This window comes from Melozone crissalis, unplaced genomic scaffold, assembly GCF_028551555.1.
Source record: "Melozone crissalis strain CALT ecotype California unplaced genomic scaffold, PUWL_Pcris_2 ptg000007l_1, whole genome shotgun sequence".
NCBI lineage: Eukaryota > Metazoa > Chordata > Aves > Passeriformes > Passerellidae > Melozone > Melozone crissalis.
The window spans coordinates 1,909,012-1,936,769 of NW_026535785.1; the positions used below are offsets into that span (position 1 = coordinate 1,909,012).

Sequence of the window (27,758 nt, forward strand, 5' to 3'; positions counted from 1 at the left end):
TGCTGATGGGTCGTGGTTAAAAGCTGGGGCACTTCTAGGGAAGGCACACATCCTACAAACATCCTTGCCCAGACACGTAAAAACCTGGGAAACAAACTGATTTTCCTGCTTTTGAAACTCCTGCTGGAGCTCCTGGGCTGTGCCATTGGTTTTTCCAGGGGCAGCAATGGTTTTCCTTGGCCCAAGGTGTGGCCACAACCCAGAGGAGCCCGGGATTTGCTGGGTCTCCTTCTCTGGGAGAACCTGCAGCTGCTCATGGAACACCCTGAGCTGGAAGGGAATCCCAGGGATCACCAATCCCAAAATTCCAAACACTCCTTGAGCTCTGTACCTGGCCATTCCCTGGGCAGCTGTTCCAGTTTCCCTGAGGGAAGAACATTTTCCTAAAATCCAACCAACCCCTCCCTGACACAGGTTAACCCTGACAACTGAGAGGCCAGAACTGGAATATCAGGATGTTCTTTCCAGCCCTATTATTTATAATGTGGAACCTCAATGTGAATCCATGGAAGGAAGTTCTCTGCCACTTGGTCTTAAGTGTCATTAACACAGAAATTTCCCCTGAATTTACACTGGAATTTGAATTGTGGCCAGATTTTGCTCTCTTGCCCCAGTAACTGTTTCAGGCTCTTCTTTTTGAGCTGCTGGGAGAAATGAGGATGGTGATGGTGTGCACTGAAACTCCCTTTGGATTTCCTGGAGTGTGGAGAGGCCCTGGCACCCAGAGCAGCTCTGGACCCCTGGCAGTGTCCAAGGCCAGCTTGGACAGGGCTTGGAGCCACCTGGGACAGTGGAAGGAGGAATGGGATGAGCTTTAATATCCCTCCCAACCCAAACTGTTCAGTGATTCCATGATGTGAGTTCAAATGAGATTCTGTTTGTTCTCCTACCTGGAATTCTCTGCCCACAGGCAGTGTTATTATCCACTAAAAATGAAGCTGCTGCAATGAAACAGGAATTGGCCAACAAATGGGACTGCAGAAAACATCCAGCTCAGACTTTGCTCCCAGTTCCATGTATTTAACCTACATTCTTCAGGAAGGAAGAGGCTGGATACCAAACTGATTGTCTTTATCTGTGGATCACCTCCACTCTGAACTTTTTTTCTCTTAGCCTCCTCCTAACCCTGCAATGCAATAATGATAAAATTCCAGAGATATTCTGGAGATGATCAGGGCATTTAGTTGAAGTGCAGTGTTAGAGATATGACATTTAAAATCGGGCCTGGAGCTGGCTGGACAGTCTCTAATATAATAAAAATAGCCTTTTCTTTCCCACATTTTACTATCTGCCTTTGTTTATGCAACCATTCAGCAAACCCAGCTGGATCACAGGCATTGTCATCAAAGAAACATTCTAGGTCAGCCAGAAGTGGATGCCAATTGTCTAAAAATAAATAGAGGCTTTGTCACTGGAGTATAATTTTAAGGCCCCTGTAATGAATAATGGAAGAGAAAATCTTTCCAAACAAGTGGGACACACAGATTTCCAGCAGAAAGATTTCACAGTTATTTTAAGTTCCAGATAACCTCATTTTTAGTTTATTTCAATAAAAGTGATACACAAAAAGGCTTGGGATTGGTTTGAAATCCTGGAGGAGCTGCAGAATTCCCTGGAAAATGAGCCCAGCAGCACCTATCACACAGCAAGGCTGAAATGCTGTGGGGAACCAATTTCCTTTGGGTCACCAAGTGGCAGGAGAGGGATCAGATTTCACAATTCCCACTTCTTATCCTTGATAAAATGCACAAATTATTTCCTCTGAGCTAAAAGAAGAGACAAGATAAGCCCCCCTGGCTTTATCAGTGCAGCCTAATTGCTGAAGATCTTCAAGGAGCTGGAAGGAGCAGCTCCAGAAGCCTGAGATGTTGTAACAACGTGGCTCTGGAAATAAATTCATTTAAAGAAAACACTTAGCTGAATTCCTTCAGGAAAGTTTGTAAAAGCTGCTTCCTCAATGGATAAATAGCAGAGTTTTCCAGCTGACTTTTGGCCAAGTCCCATCAGCAAAGACAGGATTTTGTCTCGAGTGCCTGACACGGAGGAGTAAAAGATTGTGTGGGGAAAATCATTGTAAAGCTGTAAATCAAAGGGAAGTTTTGCTCCATTTTCTTTGGTCTTTATGAATTCCTACATAGGATATTTCCTGATTTTTTTCTACACAGCTTGAGGTGCCCTAAAAATGAGATGGTGCAGGGAAGCCCCTTCCAAGGTTTGTCTGCAGTGGGGTTTGCACTGGGCAGCCTGAGAGGCCAAAATAACTGGGAGTAAATGGGGGAGCCATAGGAAATTCTCACTAAAAATGCCTGAGGGGCCAAAATCCCATTTATGCTTCCCTGGAACTCAGCTGGCACAGGACAAGCTCCAGCTTTCTTTTCACTGTTGTATAAAATCCAGGGATAATCCTATGAAGTTAAAAACTGGTTCTGGGTACTCAGAGAGAAAAAACTCCACTCAAAAGTGGAATTCAGATAAAGAATCTCCTGATTATTAACAGGGTCACATCACTAAACTGAAAGCACCAGGGAAGCCCAGAAATTTGGGGTAGAGCAGCACCAAGGTCCTCTCCAGAGTCAGAAATGTTAGCATTTCAATTTTTCTATAAAATGCCAGTTTTGCCCCCAAATTCCTTCAAATTGCCAGAATGAATCCCACCTGGCAAAGTGAATTCAAGGACAATAATCAGAGAATAATGGAATTGTTAAAAGTGGAAAAGACCAACCACCACCCAGCAGCACTAACCCTGTCCCAAGTGCCACATCCATGATTTTTCACACTTCCAGGGATGGGGAATCCTCCACTACCCAGGGTTGCCCACAGAAGCTGTTTTACAACCTCCTCCATATGGAAATTTTCCTAAAATCCACACTAAACCCTCACTCCCTGCCATAGGCTGCACATTGGGTGGGTTCATGTTTTATATGTACATTTTGGACTGACTCAGCTTTTAAACTGATTAAATATCACATATTAAGAAGCTCCACAATGCAGTAACAGCCTCAATTTTTACATTTTTTTTGTGACCACTTTTGGTGGCTGTTCTCCCTCAGACCATCAGTGAGGGGACTTTTCTCAAGTTACACTTTGCAGTGGCAGCAGAAGCAATTTCTGGCTTTGTGACCAACACTCCATGGATTATATGGCATTAAGGAATGGATTCCATCCCCAAGAACCATAAATCCAAGTCCTAAAACAACAAAGTGTGTCAATATTTCTCTTACAAATGGGAGTCACTAAATTGATCTTCAGGGAACTGGTGAAAAACTCGTGGTTTTCACTTGTTCAGTGTTTTGAAATCATCAAGAGCAAACATCCAAGGAATGACAGAGTAAGTGAGGAAGATGTGAGGGGATATCATCCAGTGCTTCATGCAAAATCAGGGAGTGCTGAGTGCTCTGCTGAGCTAGAAACCCTCTTATGTTTTTAACATCTGATGTTGCTGTGAAATATATTAGAAATTATGTTCTATCTCTTCAGAAGGAAATCCAGCCACTTCCTAACCCTCCATAAGCTGCAGAAATTGGTTAAAATCTAAAGCAAACTATCCCAGACACAAATAATTTTCTTTTCTAATTAGCTGGAACTTTACTGCTCCTTAAAAAAAAAAAAAACTCCTCCAAGTGCTCTAATTCCACAAATGTTACAACTCTGAGGTTTCAAAGCTTTCTCAAAGTGCTCACGGCTAAAAATAATCAGGAAAAAAGAAACCATTTCAAGGAGGCAAAAAAGAAAAGGAAGAAAAGGTTTTTTCGCACGTTTTTCTCAACAGGTTGGATGCTGGTTTTCCATTAAAGCGACTCCAAGGAAGGAATGATTCCCTGTGAAATGCTGAGATTTGTGGTGTCTCCCATGCTCACCCTGCCCGCTCCAACGAGGCCGCAGCAGCAGGAATGAGAACCACAGGACTGACAGGAACGTGGGGCCACTGCCCCACCACAAACCCGCCTTTGTTTACTCTCTTGTGAAATCCTGCATCTTCCAGCACTGCTGGGCCTAATGAAGAAAATCTGCTCCACACATCACTGTGGGGAAGACAATTCCTGACAAATATTGATGCACAAACACGGCCCTGGAGATGCAGGAGATAAAGGCTGTCCCGGGCTGCTCAGAGAGAAACCTCCTGGTGTTAATTGACACAAAACAAGGGGAAATATTCAGCAGCAGCCTGATCTCGTTAGAGGAGAGAAATGAAGGCTGAAGGCCTCCAGAAGTGTCATCTTCTCCTCCTGAGGAGAGGCAGGCAGCTTAAAAAGTGACAGCATAACACAGGTGGTTGTGCGCAGCTGGCAGGGCCGGTTCTCCTGAATTAAAAGATCGGCTCAAGGGGAAAATGGAAGGAGCTGGGCCTGGTGTGGTGGTTTGTGCTCCCTCAGTGCTGACACCGCTGCTGGAGCGAGGGCTGTCCTGTCCAGCTGGCTCTGGGATGAAGGAAGCCTTTCCCAGCACCTTGCCCAGGCTCCAGCCCAGCTGTTCCAAGGCCTGAACATCACGTCCCTGCTCCAAGGCCCAGCTGAGCAGCACTCCCAGCACCTTCCAGCTGAGCAGCACTCCCAGCACCTTCCAGATGAGCAGCAATTCCAGCACCTTTCAGCTCCAGCACCAACACAATGTGGAATATTCACTGCTTTATTCCTATTTGAGAAGGAAAATGCTCTGTGCCACTCCTGGAGCCATGAGGGGAAAAGGGGGCTCTGGGGGGACTTTCTGCTCCCTAAAAATTCCTGCCAGGAAGGGACAGCTGGGGAATCAGGCTCTGCTCCAGGGAACAGGGACAGGAGGAGAGGGAACAGCCTCAGGCTGGGCCAGGCAGGCTCAGGTTGGACACCAGCAGGAATTTCTGCATGGATAGGGTGGGTTTAAACTCCCAGAGGGCAGGGTTAGGTGGGATTTTGGGAAGGAATTGTTCCCTGTGAGGGTGGGCAGGCCCTGGCGCAGGTGCCCAGAGCAGCTGGCAGAGCCCAAGGCCAGGCTGGACAGAGCTTGGGGCACCCTGGGATGGTGGAAGATGTGCCTGCCATGGCAGGGGTAGAATGAGATGAATTTTAAGGTCCCTTCCAACCAAACCATTCCACAAAACCCCTGGGTTTCTACCTTAAATAAAATCTTGAGGCATTCCCAGGCCTGCTGAGCTCACACTGACACAGGAGAGCAGCAGAGCAGCTGCCTGAGCCTCCTGCTGCAAGAGCTGGAAGGATTTTCCACAAGATCCCAACTCTGTGGTAGCTCTGGCAGCTCCAGAGGCCACGCTGGGCCTGGAGCTGGACAGGCTCTGCCTTTGTGGGGTTGGTTTTGATCAGGTTGTCATGGACTAAACTTAGCTCTGCTCTTTGTTCCACTGAGCTCTTGGCAAAAGCTCCGGGAACAACGGCTGCAAACATCCAGTGTCTCCCAGTTCTGTGCTTCACTGGGAATCCTGGAGCAGCCGTCAAAACAGCAATCCCCATATTCCACTGGGGCATCACCCATCTGCTCTCCTTGGCACTGCCAGCTCATGGCCAGGCCTCAGCTGGACTCTCCCAGTGAAGATGGAAACTTTTCCCAGAGCTGCAGCACGGCCAAACCCTCCTCCTCCTCCTTTCCACTGCACTGGTGAACAATTATTTTACACCAACTCAACACCCCAGCTCCTGATTCTACACCAACTCCACATCCCAGTTCCTGAGCTCTGGCTCCTGATTACACTGAGGTAAAATACAAAAAGGCAGAAATTTTAGACCATTCTGGTCCTGTCTCAGTCCTGGTGCTTCCTGTGTCTCATTGCTTTGAGGGGAGCAGGGTGAAGAATTTGTGGATTTATAATTATCCCACAAGTTATCTTTATCCCTCACATTCCTTGGCTGCTGATCCAGACATAGGAATCTCTTCTGCATCTCTCCCCTGTCTAGGCCAGCCCAGGAGTGGCAGCTGCACCTCCAGGGTGACCTTTGTGCACCCTCTGCTGAGCTTCTCCAAAGGGCTTCCACATCCACCCCATGGATTTGCTGCCTTCCATGGAGATTTCTCCCTGGTCCCTTTTTGAAATTTTCAACTCAGGTTCTTTCCAAAGAGATTTCACACTTCTTTTGAGCACACAGAAAACCAGTGCTCCTTCCTTCCCCCTCCCTGCTTTCACTCTTTGCTCTGCCCCAGGCTCATCCCATTCCAGGATCCCCCTTTCCTTCTGCCTCCAGACCTCTCCCTGTGTCCCATCCTGGCTTGAAACCCCACAGCACCTCCTGCCTGGTCCATGGGGCCCTTCCCAGAGCACTGCCCACCATTCCAGAGCATTATTTATCACCCCTCCCATCTGAGAGCACTTCCAAAATAGTGACAGCGCTGCTCAGGCTCAACAGAGATTTTTCTAGCCCGACACTACAGATCCCAACAAACATGAACCCAGGCCAGAAATCCTTCTGGCAGCCCCAGCTGTCCCCCTGGGCTGTCCCTTGGCCATGGCTGCTCTGTGTGAGCAAAACCAGGCGGCAAAACTCAACAGGGCTTCAGCTGAGCTCCAATGAGAATCTGACAAAACTGTCTGGTTTAAAGCGATTAAAACACAAATAAAAATATAATTGTGCCTCTCAGGGGATGCTGTTGTGACCCTCCTGTCCTCATGAGGAGGAAGAGCTGCTGGATTATTCAAAATGAAAAATTTCACAAGTCTATTTCTGCTCAGCTCCAGCTCTCTGATCCACGTGGTTTGTGGCTTCAGGTCTTTTTTCCTGGAATATTTGGAATTCCTCCTCAAGCCCAGCAGCCTTCCAGCACCTAAAGGGCACTGAGAGAACTGGAGAGGGACTTGGACAAGGCCATGGAATGACAGGATGAGGGAAAACGGGTTTAAACTGAAAGAATGCAGGGATAGATGGGATATTGGGAAGGAATTCCTCCCCGTGAGGGTGGGGAGGGGTTGGGATGGAATTCCCAGTGAAGATGAGTGTCCCTGGATCCCTGGCAGTGCCCAAGGCCAGGCTGGAGCAGCCTGGGACAGTGGAAGGTGTCCCTGCCATGGCAGGGGTAGAATGGGATGAATTTTAAGGTCCCTTCCAGCCCAAACCATTCCATGATTCTGGAGCTGCAGCCACAGTTTTATCCCTAACCCAGTGCCTTGTTTTGATGGAAAATCTCAGTGGTTTAAAGAGCTTTTTGCTCCTGAGGCTCTCCCATGAGCTCGTTATCACAACCTCATCTCTCACCACAGAAACAATAAAACCCTTCAGAACTGAAATAACACTTGTGGAATTGTGCTCAGTCCCAGGGCTCCCTGTGATTTCAGGCACTTTTAGCACCTCCTGCCTCAGGGGGTAAAACTGCATCTCCTGGTGTTTCAGATGCTCCTGGAATGCAGCACTGCTCCCCTTTCTCTGACCCAATGTCCCAGTTACCTTCTTTCCTTTAAAAGAAAATGAAGTGGCTCGAGTGTGTCCAAAGCAGCAATTCCTGCCCAGCCCTATTCCCTGGAGCTGGGCTCAGTCCATTCTTGTTTCAACTTTCTCCTGTACCAGATTTTCACTCCAGTGCATGTTTCACATCCTCTGCTCTCCCACTGAGGATATCCCTCAATTTTCCTTGTATGCCTTGGACCACATGGAATTCAGGCATCAATCAGATCCTTGAAAAATCACATGTGCACATTTGGGCTGGGCTTTTTTAAAATTGCATTTCCTGTTCCAAGTTGGCTTCACAAGAAAAACTCAAAATAACTCAAAATTCCCCCTGTGTATTTTGTCCCAAAAATTCAGCTTTTAAAAGCGCTGTCCCCCAAATATTGCACCTTGCTGGCGGAGAAGGGGAGGTGGCACAATGCAGATTTTTCCTGAAATAAAGATTTTGGAGCTCTCACATCGCTCCCAAGTGAAGCTGTGGGAGAAGGACTGATTATAGAACATGACAGAGCTGATTTATGATGAAAAATAGGATATTGATGAGGAAAATGACTTCAAATAATTCAGTGGAAACATCACCAGCACAGGAATATCAAAGCAGCACGGGAATATCAAAGCAGCACGTGGAAAATGAGCAGGAAGAATCCCAGTGGCATCCTGGTGTTTTCTGATCTCTTTCCAATGTGGTGATTTCTACATGAGGTCATCATGTGAGATCACATCTGTGCTGCTGAACCAGAACCTTTCTGGGATCAAAGGTTTTCCCCGGAATCACCACACACAGGAGCTGCCCAAATCCCAAATTCGTGAATTTACAAAAAGCTGGGAGGTCTTTGGGAGCTGTCCCCTAAAAGTGGAATTCCAGGAGGAATTCCAGCAGGAGCCAGGCAGCCTTGGATGGGTAAAGAACACAGACCAGGGGAACCAAACCAACACAGGAAGATCCTTCAGGAGCCAAATTATTCCTGGAGCAACTCAAGAAAAAAGATGCCAAAGACCCTCCTGAGGGAGAAACCAAGCCCTGATTAAACATATGGATGAATATTGTAAATAAAATGTAGGAGTGGAGAAAGTCTGAGGTTTGACCTGAAAAGAGCAGCTCAGAATGGTCAAAGAATGGGATAAAAATGAAGGATTTATTCAAGCTCATTCTCAAGGCAGTTCTAGATCATACTAAGTGCAGAAAATCAATTTTTTACCTGGTTTTTCACAGGTAAAACAACTCCAGCATCAAAATAATTCTAAATCAGCTTGGAAATTTGAATGCAGAACAAGGTGCTCACACAGAATAAAGTACTGGAGTCCCAAAAAATCTGGGTAAAAGCAAAGAACAGGCTTCTGCAAACCCAAAAAACACTGTCAGCTCCCAAACCCAAAGGCTCCTGCTGCCTGCCAGCACCGAGTCCAACCCCAAAAACAAACCATGGGCTTTTTCTTTGGAATTCACCCCCCAGATTCTCTTATACCCATAAATACCTATTTAAGTGTTACATATTTCCAGGATTTCCTAATGGAGGGAACATCATTTTTATTGATCACTGACAAGGGCTGGGCTGAACTCTGCTATTATGGTTTGAGTGCTTAGAAAATGTTTATATTCCAAAATATCCCAGCCAGAACCACCTCCCTTGCTGAGGAATGTGAATTCCTTGGGATGCTCCAGGATCTCACTCTGTGCTAACCTCCAGCTCATTTAATTAATTGGTAAATTTTGGACAGCAAGACAAAATATTTCTGTTTAATTGGAGCAGCACACAGAGTCCTGACACCAAATATTCCCTCAAATTCTCCTTTGAATTCCATGCAGCACCTGTTTATTAGTCAGAAAAAACAATGGGAATTGTGGCTCCCAATTTTGTCCTTTCAAAGGAGCAATTCTCCTCTTTGTTACACTCAGACCTTTGCACTGCCCACATCTGCAGAGATGAGGGGAAAAGTTGAATTTTAAAGCAATTTTCTCTAGGAATAGGTCACAAAATGCCAGGAGTGTTGCTGTTTTCTGGGATTTTCATTCCAGCTGCACCCAGCTGAGCAGGGCACACACCTGAGCCCACCTGCATCCCACTCCAAGGAGAAAATTGAACACAGAGTCCTGAGCAGAGCCTGGAATGGCTGATTCCTGCCAGGATATTCTGCAGCAGATAATGTCAGATCAGTCATAAAATTTAATGGAGCATGGAGCCAAACACATCCCAGGCAGCTGCTCCCAAATCCCTCCTCCTTTTTTAGGATGGTTCTGAAGCAGACTGGATTTTTAATTATTTTTTAATGTTGAAAATAATTTTTACTTTCATTTTTCCCCTCACAGAATACTTAATTCTGATCTATTTGAGGCTGGATATTGAAAAATCAATTATTTTTGTGGTTTTGCTACCATATTTCCCTACTTTTACAGCTTCCCAGAGAAGTTTTGGATGTCCCATCCTTGGAAATGTCCAAGGGCAGGTTGGAAAAATCTGTGAAAATGAAAAGTGTCCCTGCCTAATCTTTAAATCCTTCAATCTTTAAATCCCCTCATCCCAAATTATTCCATGATATTACAGTTTTTTCTCCCTGAAACAAATAACTTTCCAAATTAGGAAAAGAAAAAGGAAGTCTGGGAATTTTTGTAGCTTTTGGTTTTTGCACTCTGCTGGGCCAAAAAGAACCCACTGATTTTTAGTTCATTCAAACATTGCGTACAAATTTCTGCTTTAATCATAATTATAGGCAAAATGCAAACAGATGACAAAGCCATTTATCATTTTAATAAAATGTTTGCCTTGACACAGAAAACACCATCCCTCAAAAATCAACATTTGGAATTCATCTGGCATTTGAATGAATTCAGAAAAACTTCCCAAGGAATGGCACTTCTTGTACTGACAGCAAGGTCTGGCTCATAAAGCCCAGCCCAAAGGCTCAAGAATGTGACTTTTAAAGTCCTTTCCTTCATCATCAGTGCTTGGAAATGTTTGGATTAAGGCTGATGGATGCCATGGATGCAGAATCATTGGGAACATCAACTTCTGATTTGTGTTTTCCCATCAAAGCAAAATGGATTATAAAAGATCTTATGCACTACCAAGGAATAATTTAAATATCATTGATTTTCTTTAGGAATTTACTTCCCTTTTTTACACTTATGCACTAATCCATAGTTTAAAGGATTTGAGTGTTTCATTATAGGAAATTGTGAAGAGATAAACCCACAGAATTCCCTGGAAATGTCAATAATTTAAGGAGTGGAAACGAGGAATGTCAAAATCTCAGTATTGACAAAATCTGGGAAGTCGGATCCCACTGTTGTAATTTGATAATTTATATTTATTTATATATTTATATAAGGCTGAAAGGAAAACCCTTCCTATTTGATACTTCAGGCAAGGGAAAAAACAACCTAACAATAAATACTTACAAAACAATCTGGCTCAGCCTGATTAATGGAACAGGAAATAAGATTAAAACTGTTAAAAACATGGAATGTTCACTCTGGAAAGCTCTGGCTCTGCACGGCTGTCATTCCTTTTTCATTATCCAACTGTCATCAGTGAGACCAAATTCTGCTCTTTTAAAGATCAGGGACAGAGGTTGAAAGAAATCAACTTTGACAGCAGACTCCAAATGGATTCCACTGGCTTCCCATTAAAATGAACAAGGCATGACTCAACACATGGAAAATGAAAGGATTTGATTTGTTCCATAAAATAACCCCACCTTGAAGAAAATCATCTTAACCTTTGAAAGGACTTCAAAGAAAAGCAAAGCCTCTAAATGAAATCTTCACAATGGAGCATCTCTAATGAAGGCTTTTACAACTGAAGTACCTCAAAAATGTTTTGTATAATGATATTTTCCAGAAGAGCAGGAGAAAGGCCTTGACCTGAACTCAAGGACCAACACAGTCCTAATAATTTAGGGAATTCCTAATCGTTTTTAGGACTTTTTCCTACAATCTCAGCATTTTTCCCCTCCCAGCTCTCACACCCCTGGCACTGGGGCACCACAAACCCCACACAGACTCAATGCAGGATGGGCTGGGCTGGATTTCAGACAATCCCAGGATGGGTTGGGTTGGAATGGACCTTAAAATCCACGTTGTTCCCACCCCTGCCATGGCAGGGACACCTTCCATCATTCCCAGGCTGCTCCAAACCTCAACATCTGGAAAGTTGGATCCCACTGTTGTAATTTGATCATTTATATTTATCTGAGATATGAGGCTGAAAGGAAAACCCTTCCTATTGATATTTCAGGCAAGGGAGAAAACACAAACTGCCTGGGATCCAGGGGCAGCCCCAGCTGCTCTGGGCACCTGTGCCAGGGCCTGCCCACCCTCCCAGGGAAGGATTTATCCCAAATATCCCATCTAAACTGTCCCTCCTTTAGTTTGAAGCCATTCCCTGTGTCCTGTCACCCTGTCCCCTGTCACCTCTCCTGTGGGACGAGTCCCTCATGGGCAGTGCCACCTCTCTCTCCCACAAGAGTTAACTGGAAATTCAAGAATCCCAACACTTCCTCCTGCTGAACTCACTCGTGCTGCTTAACACAAACATTTAGCAACATTCCAGAGTGACAGATTTCAAGAATAAAAATAGTTATTTAAAAAAAAAATAAATAAATAAAATCAAAAGGCAATTTTTCAAAGAGATTCATTCAGTCAGGCCTGGTGGGAGCCCAGAGTTTGTATCAAAGTGGCTGGAGCAGCTCTGATTTTGCTTCCAACCCCGGGCAGGAACTGATGGCTCTGAGTGGATAATTGATGGAGCAGGAGCCAATTCATCCCAGCAGACTGGGAACCAAACACAGCAAGTTCAGCACTCAAATCCTCACTCCACAAGAGGAATTCTGGTCACAGAACACCCAAGAAATGCCTACAGAGGATGGTTTTCCAAGCAGACTTTCCAAATGCTCCTCCCTGAATGAAGGAAATCCATCCCAGCTAATTAAAACAGCAGCTGAGAGCAGGAATTAAAACTGGGCTGCTGAGGGGGGATTTTAATGTCTAAATCAAGGAGCAGCTCATTTCTCCAAATTCCCCCCTCATTCCTTCACAAAACAACTGAGGATCAACTTTAAGCATCTTAAAGTGCTCATCTGGTAGGGTTTTATTTTAATAGATGTGCAAAGCTAATCCCAAATTCAGGATCTTGGATCATCCTTCTTCAGTTTATCAGAATTCTGTAGATAACATTTATTTATTGCTCAGCTAGTTGGAAATATTTGAAGGATTCTGGAAAGTTGGCTGGAAATGGAGTTGAACTACGTGAAGGATTAAATCTCTGAACACAAACAAAAGTCAATCAACTGTCAAATTTCCCTGGATTTAACACTGCCTTGCTCAAAATCTCTGTAAATCACACAGGTCTGCTTTGTAAAAGAGAAACTGATCCTTCAGGTGAGGTTTAGATTTAAAAGGGGTGGTTTGGTGCCTGAAGTTGGCAAAAATCCACTTTCTTAACAGAGAGGAGATGAAAAAGAGGAGCCATTTCCCATTTTTAGCCATCACAGATTCCCAAAGCTGTGACCAGCCCAAAATGCCATTTAACCCTGCCACACAAAATGTGGGAACCCTGAACAGATTCCATGGGGCTCCCTGCAGTGGGAAGGGAGAGGGAATTTCCCCTCCTTTTCTCCAAGTTCAAAATCCCCAAATTCCCCCTGGCTTGGGATTTGGGATGTGGGCAGTGATCCCCAAGCAGGGAATGCTCCAGACACCCCAAAAACTCCAAATAAATGAGAGTGGAGCACAGGGATGGGACAAGGGAAATGTGGAGCATCAGGACAGGGCTGGCATCACGTGATGAGAAAAATCATAAATGAAGAGCAGGAAAAAAAAAAATAAACAAAACAAAAAAGAAATGATTTCTCCAGATGAGCCCTGATAGCTTTGTGAGCACTGCCAGCCTACAAGCAGAGATTTTTATTAGCAACAGCTCTAATAAGAGGCAGCTTAGACCTCTGCCTCCTATCAAGGTGGAGAAAATGATTTTCCCTTATATTTAAAAGATTATCACTTCCTATCTCATCTCTTCTTATTAAGTTTACAGCAATATTAAAACAAGATTTGGGTGAATAAAGAACATAATATACTCCAAAATAGAGAAGGTATTCTTTGGAGCATTATAAATGCTCCTGTCTGCTTGAATGGAATTTTAATGGAACAAACCCACTTTCTCTGAGGAGAAAAATCAAAAAACAGGCAGAAAATATTCTCCTTTTCCAAAGGCTTCATTAAAAAATCTTGTTTTACAAGCACAGATCACTGGGAACTGAGGGACTATCAAAGAGCTGCCTGTAAGAGATTAACAAATCACCTCTGCTCATTCCTCCCAGCAGCCAGAACCTTCCGCAAATGGAAAAAAGTCATTGGGGGGATAAAATAAATTCCTGTTTGATATCAAATGAAAATGAAAGCGGATTCTGCCACCTCTCTGTGCATTTTGATCAGAAAAGCAAAGAAAAAGGAGATGTTTGGGAGGTGAGGGAGGGACCTGGGGTTGGGACAGGGACCTGGAGAGGGGAAAAGCTGCGGCCATAAAGGAGAAATCCTGGAAATCCAGGGCACAGCTCTGCCCCAGCCCAGCCTCCCTCTGCTCCCCCAGATGGATCCACTCTGGCATGGAGCAAAAATGGCATTTTCAGTTCAATACCTCAGTTCTGAAACCACAGAAAATGTCTTTTCCCATCTAAATTCCTGAAGGTATATTTTTCTTTATTTTCTGTTTGGTTGGGTGTCACTGCAGGTCTGCCCTTTGTGCTGGGCTAGAGGAATTCTATAATTTATAATTAAATTATTATTAATAATTATAATTATTTAATATAATTAAATAATACAATTATTAATAATAAACTACTAAAAATAAAATTATTATTATGGTGGTAATAATATTGATATTGGTATTGTATTGGTAATATTATTATTATTATTATCATTAGTAGTAGTAGTAATAATAGTAGCAATGATAGTAATAATAGTAATAGTAATAGTAGTAGTTACAATAATAATAATAATAATAATAATAATAATAATAATAATAATAATAATAATTATAATTATTATTATTATTATTATTATTATTATTATTATTATTATTATTATTAAATGGGCCCAATTTGTTTCAGTTTTTCTCCACCTGGGCACTGTTTTATCCTGTTTTAAGCTTCCAAATTAAGTGCAAACTTTCTCCAAACCCATCCTAAATTCTGCAGTGAAACTACAAATTAATCATGCAGAAATCTGTGTTACATGCACATGTGTATATAAAAATATTTTATTACACTTCATTTTTATGCCAGATTTAACAGAAAAATTCCTGTTTTCCTTACAACATTAATTTTCCTGGAAATATTTTGAATGGTACTGATCACCAATCAGAAAATTTTCCCTCAAACCTGTTTTAATTCTAAGTCTTAGGACTGCTTTAAAAGAAAATTTCTCCGTTTTTCATTTGCTCAAATACTATTTTACCTAAAAATTAAGTTTTCAGAACTACATAGGGTGAGTTTTGTGTTTTGGATTAATTACTCTGAGGGACAAAGTGGGGACCAGCTCTACAAACACCAAGTTAAAAAGTTTGTGTACAAAAATCCTCAAGAAAACCCCAAAAATCTTGCCTGTAAAATGTTTCTATTTAAGTATAATTAAATATTTAAACACTTTATTTATCCATAAATAGAGTTTCCATAAATACTCTGGGATTTCACAGAATTTGCACAAAGCACAATTGTTTCCAAACCATTCTTTTCCTTTTTGCTCCTAAAACCAGGAGCAAATTTAGGACAATTTGCAATTCCTGAAGAACTATCAGTTAAAAATAATAATTAATTTCTTTCCAAACCAATCGAGGAGTTTTTAAGCTCCAGCTGAGCTGCACTGAGTTTTTAATTGATTTTTTTTCTGGTAACAAGCATTTCTCCATGTGTGTTATTCCAGGAGCTGGGCTGGAATTGGGAAAACCTTTTGGAATTCCACAGCAGCAGCAGCAGGAACACAGAATTTCCACATTTCCCCCCTCCAAATTCCCTCTCATTCCTTCAGAAAACAGCTCAGCATCATCTTAATGCTACTGCCCTCTGCTGCTCCTGGACTGGGGAGAGGGAGAAATTCCTCCCTTGGATTAATTTGTGACTGAGCAACTCAAATAAAGCATTGCAGTGTGTTTAAATCTGGAATATTCCAATTAAATGAATTATATAAAAATCAAATTTGTATATAATTTGTGCAAATTAAATTTGTGCAAGTTAAAAATTGCATTAGAAGGTTTTTGTCTTATTTTTGGATAATTTAAATAGCCATATTTTAATAATATTTTAATATCTGGAAAAGAAGTCTCTGAGAATATTTCTCCATCCTGGGAAATGAAGTAAAGGTCAATTTTGAGAGGTTTAAATTACTTCAAGGGAATGCCAATGGATCCCTGCTCCACACTGGAATAAAACCATGGGAACAAACAGGTCTAGGAGTGGAAAACTCTGAATTAAAAAAATAACATTAACAACATTTAACATTGTTAAAAATTATCATTAATTTTTGGGATAATATATTCAGTTTGGGGTTATATATTGAGTTTGAGATAATATAATCCATTTTGGATAATATTGTATTATTGAAGTCATCAGAGGCAAAGTTCAGGGACAGAAAATGCAATTCCTGCTCCATCCAAAGGGATGGGATGGGATGGGGATGGGGATAGGATAATGGGATGGGATAATGGGATGGGATATTGGGATGGGATAATGGGATGGGATATTGGGATGGGATAATGGGATGGGATAATGGGATGGGATATTGGGATGGGATAATGGGATCCCTCCCTCTCTCAGAGCACCCCTCTGATTCCAGGCTCACCTGGGACACTCTTGTGTCCACAATTCACAAAATCCCAACATTTTGTTTTTGGAAAAACAACCTGGCAGAAGCAATCCTGCAGATTTATCTCCTCCAAAAGCTCTTTGCACTCTTTGCTGGTTTTTCCCTGCCAGCCCCATCCTGGATTTTCCTGCTTTTCCCACTCCCCCACAGTGAATTAAATGCTGCAATTGTCCCCAGTTTTTCATTCCTGCAGCAGAACAAATCGTTGGCTCTCCTTGAACACACAGAATCCTATTTTAGATTTTAAAGGACATCAACTTTTCCATTTAACAACCAGGCAATAATTAAAGACCATTTCCCTGGTGCCATTTAATTAATCCCTAAATTGGAGAAGCACTGGCAGTGAGGGTGTATAACATGGAATGGCTAAAAAACAGAATTAAGGAGTGGGAAACTCCTGGAATCGTGCTGGGTTTTATATCCCAGGTGTATCCCTGAGGCACAGGACACTCTGAACATTTCCTGGGATGACCAAAACTCCAAGGAAAAAGGGATGGAGGCGGGGAATAAGAAGGGCAGGTAATCAGAGCAGACAAAAGTGAAATTTTCTGGTAATTCCTAAGGATAAAATGCAAAGAGAAAAAAAAAAAGAAATTCCCACTTTCCTGAGGTTTCAAGGCTCTGCTAATGTGAAGCTTTAATTATTTTTGCAGTTTGGGGTTTTTATTAAACGTGCACTGAAATCTGAAACTTCCAGCTAATAGAACACATGTGGAGGTAGACAGAGCTCCTCTGGAATGATTTCATTCATTCCATGCTCAGGGATGCCAGAAAAACAAAATCTGAGCTCAGAGCAACCACCAGGACACTGAAGGCAAGAGGGGGGAAAGTACAATCAGCAAAATTCTGCAGAAAAGCCAAGATTTGGTACCTGAGCACCTGGGGCACCTGGGAGATTTCCCTGCTCACATCTCACCAGGGTTTGTGCTGTTTTCTGCCTCAGCTCCCAGGAACTTCCCAAGTTCCTGCTTTGTGAATCTTTCACTTGAATTGGGATGGAGAAGCTGCAGCACCAAATCTCACCTGCACAGGGGAACCCTCAGCCGCTGCTGTGTGCCCAGAAAATCATGGAAAACAGGAATTTCCACAGGAAATATTCCCAGGGAGCATTCAGCAGCCAGGCTCAGATTCAGCCTTCAGTGAGGACATATTTATTATTCAGCTGAAAACACTCAGTCACAGAAGCCCCATGTTATTCCTGATTTTCCACATTCCTGATTATTCAGATCAGGCCTCAAAAGATCCAGGAAAAAGCCTGGAAAATAATGGACAGGTGGGAAAACTGCAGGAGTTTCTTGGAGCAGCTGAGTGGAAGCTGCTGCTCTGTGCTGTGTTTGCCTCCCCTCATCCCAGGCACATTCCCTGCTCTCATCCCACTCCTGGTGCCAAGGAAAAGGGATCAGCTCCACTCCCAGCCTTAAACCAGCAGCAGGGTTTAGCTGAGCTGGTTTAACTCCTGCTCCAGGGCAGTTTTGGGGCTCACAGGTCCCACACAGCAGCCCCAGAGCTCCCCTTTGCTCACTCCCCTTCAGTGCTTCAGCAATTAATGCCAAAAATCCCCCAAATCTCTGCTTGCTCCTGGTTTTTAATCCACTAAAATCACCAATTTCCCAGCAAATACTTCAGGAAAAGCTGAGGGCTCCTGGGAATGCTCCTGGTGATGCTCAAGGCACTGAAGTTCTTTCACACCAAAATGCAGCTGAGTGAGTAAAGAAAAAGCAAAAACTCAGCACTTCACCCTTTGTTCTAACCAAAGTTTAAAGAGCTCAGAGCACAGATAGTTAAAAAGAATTCCCTAAAACCTGGATGTCAAACTGATATCCCATCCATGTGGGTACAGCCAACATCCACTGAGGCAGGAGAGAGGTTATCCCAAATCTGAGTGATAGTACAGATAGATAACATCATTAAAATCCCAGAAAAGATCATTAATCATCCTTTTCTTCCCTGTGCATGCACAGGCACACGGACACACAAATTTCCACAGGAATAGGAAATGCAAGGGGAAAAGAATGCTGTGAGGTTTTAATTACAAATAAATTCAATTTAATCTACGTGCCACACTCAGAGAGATACAAACCCACCCAGTGTTAAGGTGTCATTTGGACAGCAATATTTCACACAGAAGGAAAAAAACCCAATAAATACCAAAATAACATCTCCAAAAAATCACCTTCCCAAGATTCACTCCTGCTGAAGCACCTCTGATGCAGCCCTGAGCAAAGAACATTTCCAGGGAATTATTTTCTTGTTGAAACCCAAATACTGCCAAGTTCAGAGTGCTGGGGGCTCCTGTGAGCCCCAAACCTGCTGATGGCAGAGCCTCAATCCCAGCAGGACCCCAGATGTATCCCAAGTTATTCAGATTCACCAGGAACCAAACAATTCCTCACACTCTGATTCAGTAATTACTGCAGAACAGAGCTAAAAATCCTTTAAATATTTGTTTTGTCCTGGTTTTTATCCACTAAAAAATAACCATAACTAAAAAATTCACTAAAAAATAACCATAACTAAAAGATTCACTAAAAAAATAACCATAACTAAAAAATTTCACAGCAATGGAAGCCCTGCTGATGGCAGAGCCACCATCCCAGGCAGGATCCCAAATGTCTCCCAATTTATTCAGATTCACCAGGAACCAAACAATTCCTGGTGAATCTGACTTGTTTTGTTGACTGAAATGTTAATTCCATTTAAATATCTGGAAAACTCAGTTTTAAAACAGATATACCAACACTAGATGGAATAATAATCACACTCTGATTCACGTGGCCTGGAAGCTTCTTGCAGGATGATTTTTGTGCTCTGTTTTAGCAGAATTTAACATTTCAAGTGTGTCTGAGATCAAATTGAGCAGTTCTGGGAATCCTGAGCTCAGTTCCATGCTCAGTGACTGCTCAGCCAAGGAAAAGCTGCTTTTCCTCACCTGCCGTTTGCAGAAGCACCTCAAAAAACCTCTCATCAACAACAACAAGAGCAGATCTGCTTCCTTCAGCACAGCCATGCCATGGAGAAGGATAAAATGTAAATAAAAAGAGTAATTTTTTAATAAATGTTGGTTCCTGGGGACTGAGGAGAGCAGACAGGAACACCCTGGGCTCTCAAGCCAGCTCCTCCTTGCACAGGGGAGAGGCCAAAGGATGGAGAAAACAGAGGGACAAACCATCCTGCAGGAATGCTGAACCAAGCTGGGCCAAATATCAAATATCTCCATCAGGTTTTATCCTTTTGCAAGTTATTTCTATCACCAGAGCAGGTTTGGCTCTTTAAAATAGATACTAAAAATGGGGATTATCCCAATCTCCATCAAAAACCAGGGAAAATGCTGCTGACACCCAGAGCTGCTCCTACCTGCCCGTCCTGACCCACGTGCACCTGGTGGATCTGCAGGTTCCCCTGGAAAAGGAGACAAGGGACAATCAGCACAAGTCTGGGAATGCAAAAACTGCAGAAAAATCTGTTTCAGTGTGAAGGAAATTGTGAATTTAAAAAGTTCTGCTGAAGGTTCTTCAGGCAATCCAGCTCCACTCAGCCTCACAGCAAGGGCCTTTCCCACCCAGCATGTTTTGCTTTTTTTTTTGTTTTATGTAAAATTTTTCTGAGGTAAAACTTTCTGATTTTCCTTTTTTATATAAACCTGCTAATTGAAACCCAGCCCTTGCTATCCCAGAATGAGCAATCTAACACTTTTACAGGGTTGCAGAGCTATTTACTCTTTGCTTTTTATTTATCCTCATTCCATATTGAAAACCACCACAGTTCTGTTACAGGGATTACATCTATAATAATAATAATTTTCAAAAACTCAATAAATCAAAGTATTTTAAGCTTCAAAGTCCAATCAGGAAATCTTTATGACATGAAGTTTTTATTCACATGCTCACTGATGTCTTTCCAAAAGTACACTTGGATTAAGGAAAGGCAGCTTCCCAAAAGAGCCTTGCAGTGAAGCAGCACATTTTGGAGGACAAAATCCCCTTTTTGTGCAGTTTCTCCTGCTGGCAGCTCCTCTCTCACTTGTGTACATTGTCATCAATTTAAAACCAGATGTTTTCATCTGTCAGGGACAAATGCAGCCTTTGAAAGTCGCACAGACAAGAAGAGCCAAAGGATCCAGGCTGTGCTGGAACCTCAGGATCCAGTCCAGCAATCTCTGCTGGATCATCAGTTTTTCAGTGGTTCTTTACCCAAAAACTCCCTCAGTTTTATGGCAGCACCACACTTTAGAGCCAGGATATTTTAATCCTTTCTTCTCCCTCTCAAGGCCTGACAGGCCCTTCAAAGGACAAGCCTTTAACTATAATATTTATAGAATTTTTATAATAATATTTATTCTCCAGTAGCTGCCTGTGTTAACAATACTCCTTCACAAAGTGGTTTTATGAGCTGTGATTTGGGTTCTTTGGACAGGGATTAAACCAAGCCAGGCAGATCCACTTCCCAGAGAGGGAAAACCCTGACGGGGAAATGGGACAGATTCAAATTGTTGCCTGTGTTAATGTTTAACCTGATTTTTCTATTCCTTCTGCATTGAAACAAAGAGCATGAGAAATTCAAGAGCAGTTTTAGCAGTCAGGAGATTTTTAAATAACCAATAACTGCAGCACACACACAGGGAAATCCACCTGGATTTGGGAGCTGAGCCTAAATTGGAGGGTTTGGGATTGAATTTTTCCATTTCCAGTTATCCATATCCATTTATCCATCCCATTCCACTGGATTATTTTTCTGGAAAAAAATTAAGAAGTGCAAATACTGCAGTGCCAGATAAGCTGGTCAGGAATGGAGGGTAAATTCATTCTGGAATATTTCTTTATTAATTGGTGGCTGAAGGTTTCTCCAACTCCTGTTCAACCATTAAAGGCCCTGAGTGTTCTAACCAAGTTTAGTTCATCAACCTAAAGAGAATAATTTCATTTTTAAGCACTGCAAGCACCTGGTTTCCTATTAAACTCTGTCAGTACCAAATTTCAAAAGATCATCAGCCTTATGCAACAATTAACACATATTGAGCTGTTTTGGCTGGTGAGGGAGGGGAAAATAAATCAAAATAATAAAAATAAATAAAAATAATAACAATTTTAAAATAAACCCCTGAGACCCCAGAGACAGAAGCAGCAGGTTCTAAAGCACATTTTGTGCTGGTTCCAGCCCATTTCTCATTTTCCCTGAGCTCTCAGAGTCCCACACGAGCCCCCAGGCTTTGCTCACCTCGCTGTCCTGCGTGATCTGCACCTGCTCCCCCTGGGGCACCTGGGCTATGTGGAGATGGCCCTGTGGGATCCACAACAAAAGAAAACACCAAGGAGCATCAGAGGAAAATCACAGCTCCAGGAAGCAGCTCCTGCCTTGCAGGCAGCAGAGTTTCATGGAGAGAAGCAAAGCGTGCAATGAAACCATTGAGGAGCTTTAACAATGCAAAGTGCACCTGGTAATGCCCCAGCTCTGGATGGAAATAAAAACAGAGGGACTTGGAGCAAAGACTGGGTCATTTCCACTTCAGGGAAGGAAAACAGGAGGAATAATAATAATAACAATAATAATAACAATAACAATAATAGGTTTTTTTAAACAACAACATCTAACAAGTGTATTTTTCTATTGCCTTTTTGACTGGCACACAAAGCCTGGGGTTGACTTGCTCTGTTGACCAAAAATTTAATTCAATTTAAGTATCTGGAAAACTCAGTTTTAGAACAGATACACCAACAGTAAATAAAATAAATAAATATCTCCAAGAGTGAGGTTTCCAATCTCATTTTCCATCTATTTTTGCTCATTCTGGAGCACAGACCATGCCAAGGACTCTCAGCTGCTGATCTGGGATCTGGCAGGAAATCATTAATTTGAGCAATTCCCCTGATTTACATTGGTGAGAATCTGCCCTGATGGTTTTAATCCTGGAATATTTGGAATTGCTGCCCATTCCCACCACTCTCCTGGTCCCATTTGCTCTCCTAGCAAGGAGAAGAGTGGCTGGAATTCCTTGTGCATCCTGCCCAGCCCAGCCACTGTGATTTACCTGAGGGGAGATTGGATTCTAAATAACCTCCTGGAGGTTTTATAAAGCTTTGTGTTCATTTTAATATGCCTGCATGAGATGAAAGATAATCATTTGGAATTCTGTCAAAGGCCCCTCTGATTTTATAACACAAGAACAATTGCCTGTGATTTTCAAAGACACACAGATCCCTCTATTCCCAACAGTTTCATTTCCTTTGGAAGGAAACTGCCTATTTATAGGGAGAAAAACCACACTGAAAGTGTCCCTCTGACAATAGGGGCTGCAGAGAAAATTATAGCACTGCCCAGCCCAGGGGGAGATTAAAATCACTTTCCCTCCTTCACATCAAACTCTCAGTGCTCCCAGGAAAAAGATGGAATGTTTAGAAGATCCATTTATAGCAGGTTTTTCCCTGGATTCCACAATTTGAAGGATAATTAATATATCCGGGGTTTTTAATGAGGGAAGTTTTTATCACTTCCATCTATAAACAAACCATCTGTTCTATTAGTCACATATTTCATGTAATTTTCTTTGCTATCTTGTCTTTCGAGACTTAAAAAGTACTTTTCAGTCATCAATTAAATCTCACCCACAGATCCATAGGAAAATCCACTTTTAAAATCTACATGGCATTCAAAAGACAAAGAAATTCCCAGGATAACATTAAAAAGTCATGGCAAAAATGAAGTGGAAAAGGAAGATTTCCACCCAGTTCCTGCACAAAGAGAATTATTTCACTGAGGACACTTCTTTAAAAGAATTTGAATTTCAAACAATCCTTGTAGTGCCCTGTGGGACACAAGAATTAAAGTGAAGGTGGTTTTTTTTCAGAGTACACCAAAACCACAGATAAAAACCATCAGGCCTGAGTGCTGGTGGGAGTGTCAGGCTTTAAAAATGTCAATATTTAGAACTTTCACTGATAGACATAGAGCTCAACAAACACACATGGGAAGAACTCATCTCCCAGATGTCCAAAAGTGCCTGTGAATGCAGTTTTACAGAAAAAACAAATAAATAGATGTGATTTTGTTGTGGAAGCACACCAGAAGCATAAATCACTAAGCAAACACAGCCAGGAACAGGCTGATAATTCTCTATATAACAACCAGAGTGCGTTGATTGTGTGAGGAAATCCTGCACGGAATTTTTTTGTTAAACAGCTCTATTTTTTTTTTTTTTCTATAAGCCTGCAGGATTTGTTTTCTGGCCACCTTAGGTGCTGCCAGGTAGTGATTTCCCACAGCATCCCAGTGCAGCTGGGGCAGGTTGTGGCTGCTTTGGGAGCAGGGATGAAGGAAAGGTGAGCACATACTACTTGCACTTGTCCATCCTCCCCGATCTGGTGGATCTGGACTTGCTGGGCGTTGGCCAGGGCGTAGTGCAGGGCCTGGGGCTGGTTCTGCTGCAGCTCACTGGAGGCTGACACCGAGCTCTGCGACCCCTCTGCAGGAAAAGAGACCAAATTCCAATTTATGGCACGTGCAGCATCCCCCAAAGTGCTCCTAAAACCCCACAGCAATCAAATCCAGTCCCTGGAATTCACTGTGCATGAGGGAGGTTTGCTACAAACCCACAGAATTCCAGCTGGGAGAGCTCCTGCTTAAAAAAAAAAAAAGCACATTTTGGGATCTACATCCCAGATTCTGCAGCTGGAAAAGTCCCATCAGAACAAAACCACAGAGGTTTCCTGAGGAATTCAATTTTTTTGGTCATCTGAGAACAACTTCTGCCACCACCACGCCAAGGACACCTTTAAAAACCCATCCTGTCTATTGTGAGAAATGAAATTATTGTGAGAAATGAAATTAATATTATAATTATTTATAATTATAATATTAGTTAATATTTAATTATAATATTACTAATATTATAATTATTTATAATTATATTAGTAATGACAACGATAATTTATATTTTATTATATTTCACTAACATAATATTAGTAGTTAATATTAATACTTAGTGATATTTACTAATTATTCTTTAATTATTATAGTTAGTAATTTTAATTATTATAAATAATATTTCTAATTATAAATAATAACTATAAATAATAACTATTGTTTATATATTATAATATATAATATAATATTACTTATATATATTATTTTATATAAATGATATTCCCATTATTTAAAATGATAAAATAAACTTATCATTATAAATAATGGGAATCTCCCAATTGCTTTCCAAGATCCATCCCCTACAATTCACACTGACACACGTGAGGTCTGGAATTGTATTTCTGAACCTCAAAATGACAGGCGGATTTCTTGATTTATTAAATTTAAACACAACTCACACTGCAGAGTGGAAATGCCCCTGAAAAGGGAATGTTAAACATAAAAAATGAGAGTTATCTTCATGTAACAGGGACAAAAACCACCAGGAAAACCTCAGTGGGATTTCCAGAGGGTAAAAACTTGTAATGGACACATCATAGATCCATTCTGAGGTTTTCCAGCTGCAGGGAAAGGATTCTTCTAAATAGAAGAGGCAAAAGGCAAATAAAAATGACAGAAACCATTAATTTTTAATATCTCTACTAAATACTCCAAGATTTATTCTGCAAACACACTGTTAGTTCTGCAGGAATGAGTTTTATTCACTGAAATATTTTAATGGGAATGTTCTTTAATAAAATCAGCCATTTAAGGGGCTTTTTTTCCCTCCTGTCTGCAAATGTTTGGGCACGAAGATAATTTTGAGGTTTAGGTCTGAGCATGGGAACTGGGAGCTCCAAACCACCAAGTTAATATTTATTTATTTGTTGAAAAGTTGGGTTGGTTGACAATTCAGGCAGCTCTGATCCTGTGAATGAGCTGGAACACAGAATTCCAGCCACAAATTTCCACAGGAACCGAGGGAAACACAACAAATCCAATTTTTTTCTGCCTGTTGGGCACACCTTTAATCCCTCACATCTCAGCGGTAACTGCAGAGCTTTTATAATTCCTTAAATGCAGCCTTGGTGCTCCCTGGGCAATTCCAGCTTTTCCTGCTCTGGTGTAGAGTGGAATTTGTTGCATAGAATTCCAGGTGGGATTGAGGAAGCCCAACTGGCTGAAAAGTGCTGAATATTGCAGAAAAACTGCCCAAACCAAATAAAAATGGCATTTTTTTAACCAAATAAATGATAAATGGCATTTATTGACCAAACAAAAATGGGATTTTTCCAACTGGGATGCAATTGGCTTTGTCATGGCCATAGGAAGGAATGGATATCCTGGGAAAATCCTTACCTGAACCTCTTTCACTTTTTCACCCATTTCCATTAATTTATTCCTAATATTTGATGCAATTCACTTCTCTATTTTTTAATTTACAAATAGCATTTTCTTGGGATGACTGAGAAAATCCACTGCTATCATCTGCTCCTTCAGGGCTCCCAGCTCAGAATTTTGTGGAACAAATTCCCCCAGGATTCTGAGGAACAAATTCCCTCAGGATTCTAAGGAACAAATTCCCTCAGGATTCTGAGGAACAAATTCCCTCAGGATTTTGAGAAATAAATTTCCTCAGGATTCTGAGGAACAAATTCCCTCAGGATTTTGAAGAACAAATTCCCCCAGGATTCTGAGGAACAAATTCCCTCAGGATTCTGAGGAACAAATTCCCTCAGGATTTTGAAGGATAATTTCTTGGTCTTTCCTTTGTGTTTCCCAGTTTTTCCCTGTGGAATTCAACTGAGCTAAATTACAATTCAACCTCAGCCAAACCACAGAGTGCAAATACAGAATCCTTCATTTATAATATTTATTTTCTGATTAAGTTATGTGATAAAAGATTATCAAAGAACTAAAACCTGCAGCAGAGAAATATGTATTTTATATATATTTATGATATTCACATATTGAAATGCATTTTTAACTGTAAAGCTCAAAAGTCTTGATTTTTAAATCACTTTTGGCTTCAGAGGACAGAAATTATTGTGCTTTTTGAAGGTGCAAGAGGAGCCACAGCCTGGATGGAATCACGCTGCACCTCTCCTATGGTCACCTATAAATGGATTTAAATTTGGCTTCACTGCAACAACTGAAATTGGGGTTTTTTGCTCTATTTTGTTAGATTTTTTGGGTGGGTTTTTTTCTGTCTTAGGAAGAAAGAAGAGAGAGGATTCAGCCACATCTGAAAACAAAACATCCTTTCTGAGTCCTGTTTCCCCCCCTCTTCATCTCAGAGCAGACAAAGGGAATATTTATCCACTTTTATAAACATTCCCCACTACAAACAAACCCAGCCATGAGGAGCAGAGCCAGCCTGGGGAGAGGAGCTGTCAGCAGGGAGAAACCCCTGCAAACCATCGAGCCTCACTTCTCCAAGTGGGATTCTGGAGAATCCCTGGCAGGAGGAGCCACAGCTGAATTCCAGAATTATCCACGAGTTCCCAAGGGACAGCTGGGACATGAACCCTGCAGAGCATTCCCAAAGAACCTTCAAGGACATGTGGGGTTAATTCTCAGCTAAATTCACTTTTTAAGGCAGAATCTTTGGTGTTTTCTAATCTGTTCCTATTTAGCTGTTGAGGATTTTCACCTTTATGGAATCATGGAATTGTTAAGGGTGGAAAAGACCTTTAAGATCATGAGATTCAACACCAACACTATGGTCACCACCCACCACATCCCCAGGTGCCACATCGATGGGATTTTGGACACTTCCAGGGATGGAGACTCCATCACTACCCTGAACAAACAATTCCAATGCTGGACAACCCTTTCCATGAAGGAATTTTTCCTGATTCCAACCTAAACTTCTTCTGGTGCAGCTTTAAGGACATCTCCTCTCATCCTGCCCCCTGTTCCCCGGGAGAAGGGACAGATTCCACAGCAGGAGGGATTCCCACTTAGGAATTCCGGAATTCAAAATGGTTTTCCAGCTCCACCCTCAGAGCTCTCCTCACAGACAGGGATGAATCTCCTTGTTGTAGCCCCAGCAAGGGAAGGGTGGATGGATTAACCATCCCCAAACCCAAAAAAAGCAGGGAAAAACCATTCCAGAACAATGGAAATAAAGCTGTAAACCATCACCTCCCCCTGCCTCAGCCCCACTCGTGTGGAACAGCTTTGAAGATTTGGCTGCACATCCGGTTTTTAATGTGACACCTCAGCACAGGCCTAAATCTACACAGAAATCCCAAAGTCAGGGAACTAATTAAAAATTCCAACATGGAAAATTGTGATAACAGCTTGAACAATCTGAAGAGAAATGAAAAGAAGGGAAGAAGGCACTTTTCAATTAATCCTCCTCCCAAACCCCTCATTCCCTGCACAGACTCCAACCCTTTGCAAAGGAATATCCAGTGAAATTATCATGGCAGCCACATGGATGTCTCTGCTTGGGAAAAAAACATGAGGAAAACACACCTAGGTACTGAAATGTTGGCTCCAGGAGCAGAGCAAAGCACAGCAATCAACACCTCCTTTCCAAAGAAAAGCAATGGATTCAAGCAAACAGCCAGGGAAAATCAGGAAAAGCAACTTCTGCCTGAATTTAACAGTCAGTTAAGTGCAAAAAAATCTTAATT

At 42.0% G+C, this 27,758-nt stretch overlaps 1 protein-coding gene across 2 annotated transcripts in view; it reads right to left on the reverse strand.

The window, feature by feature from the left end:
- Nucleotides 1–27,758, reverse strand: part of BANP (BTG3 associated nuclear protein) — a 114,197-nt gene that overhangs the window by 31,851 nt on the left and 54,588 nt on the right. For both annotated transcript variants that reach the window (XM_054269551.1, XM_054269552.1), the window contains exons 9-11: nucleotides 23,544–23,674; nucleotides 21,433–21,495; nucleotides 19,573–19,617 (exon numbers count right to left, since the gene is read on the reverse strand). In XM_054269551.1, the coding sequence (XP_054125526.1) occupies nucleotides 19,573–19,617; nucleotides 21,433–21,495; nucleotides 23,544–23,674 (239 nt within the window). The remainder of the gene's footprint in view (nucleotides 1–19,572; nucleotides 19,618–21,432; nucleotides 21,496–23,543; nucleotides 23,675–27,758) is intronic.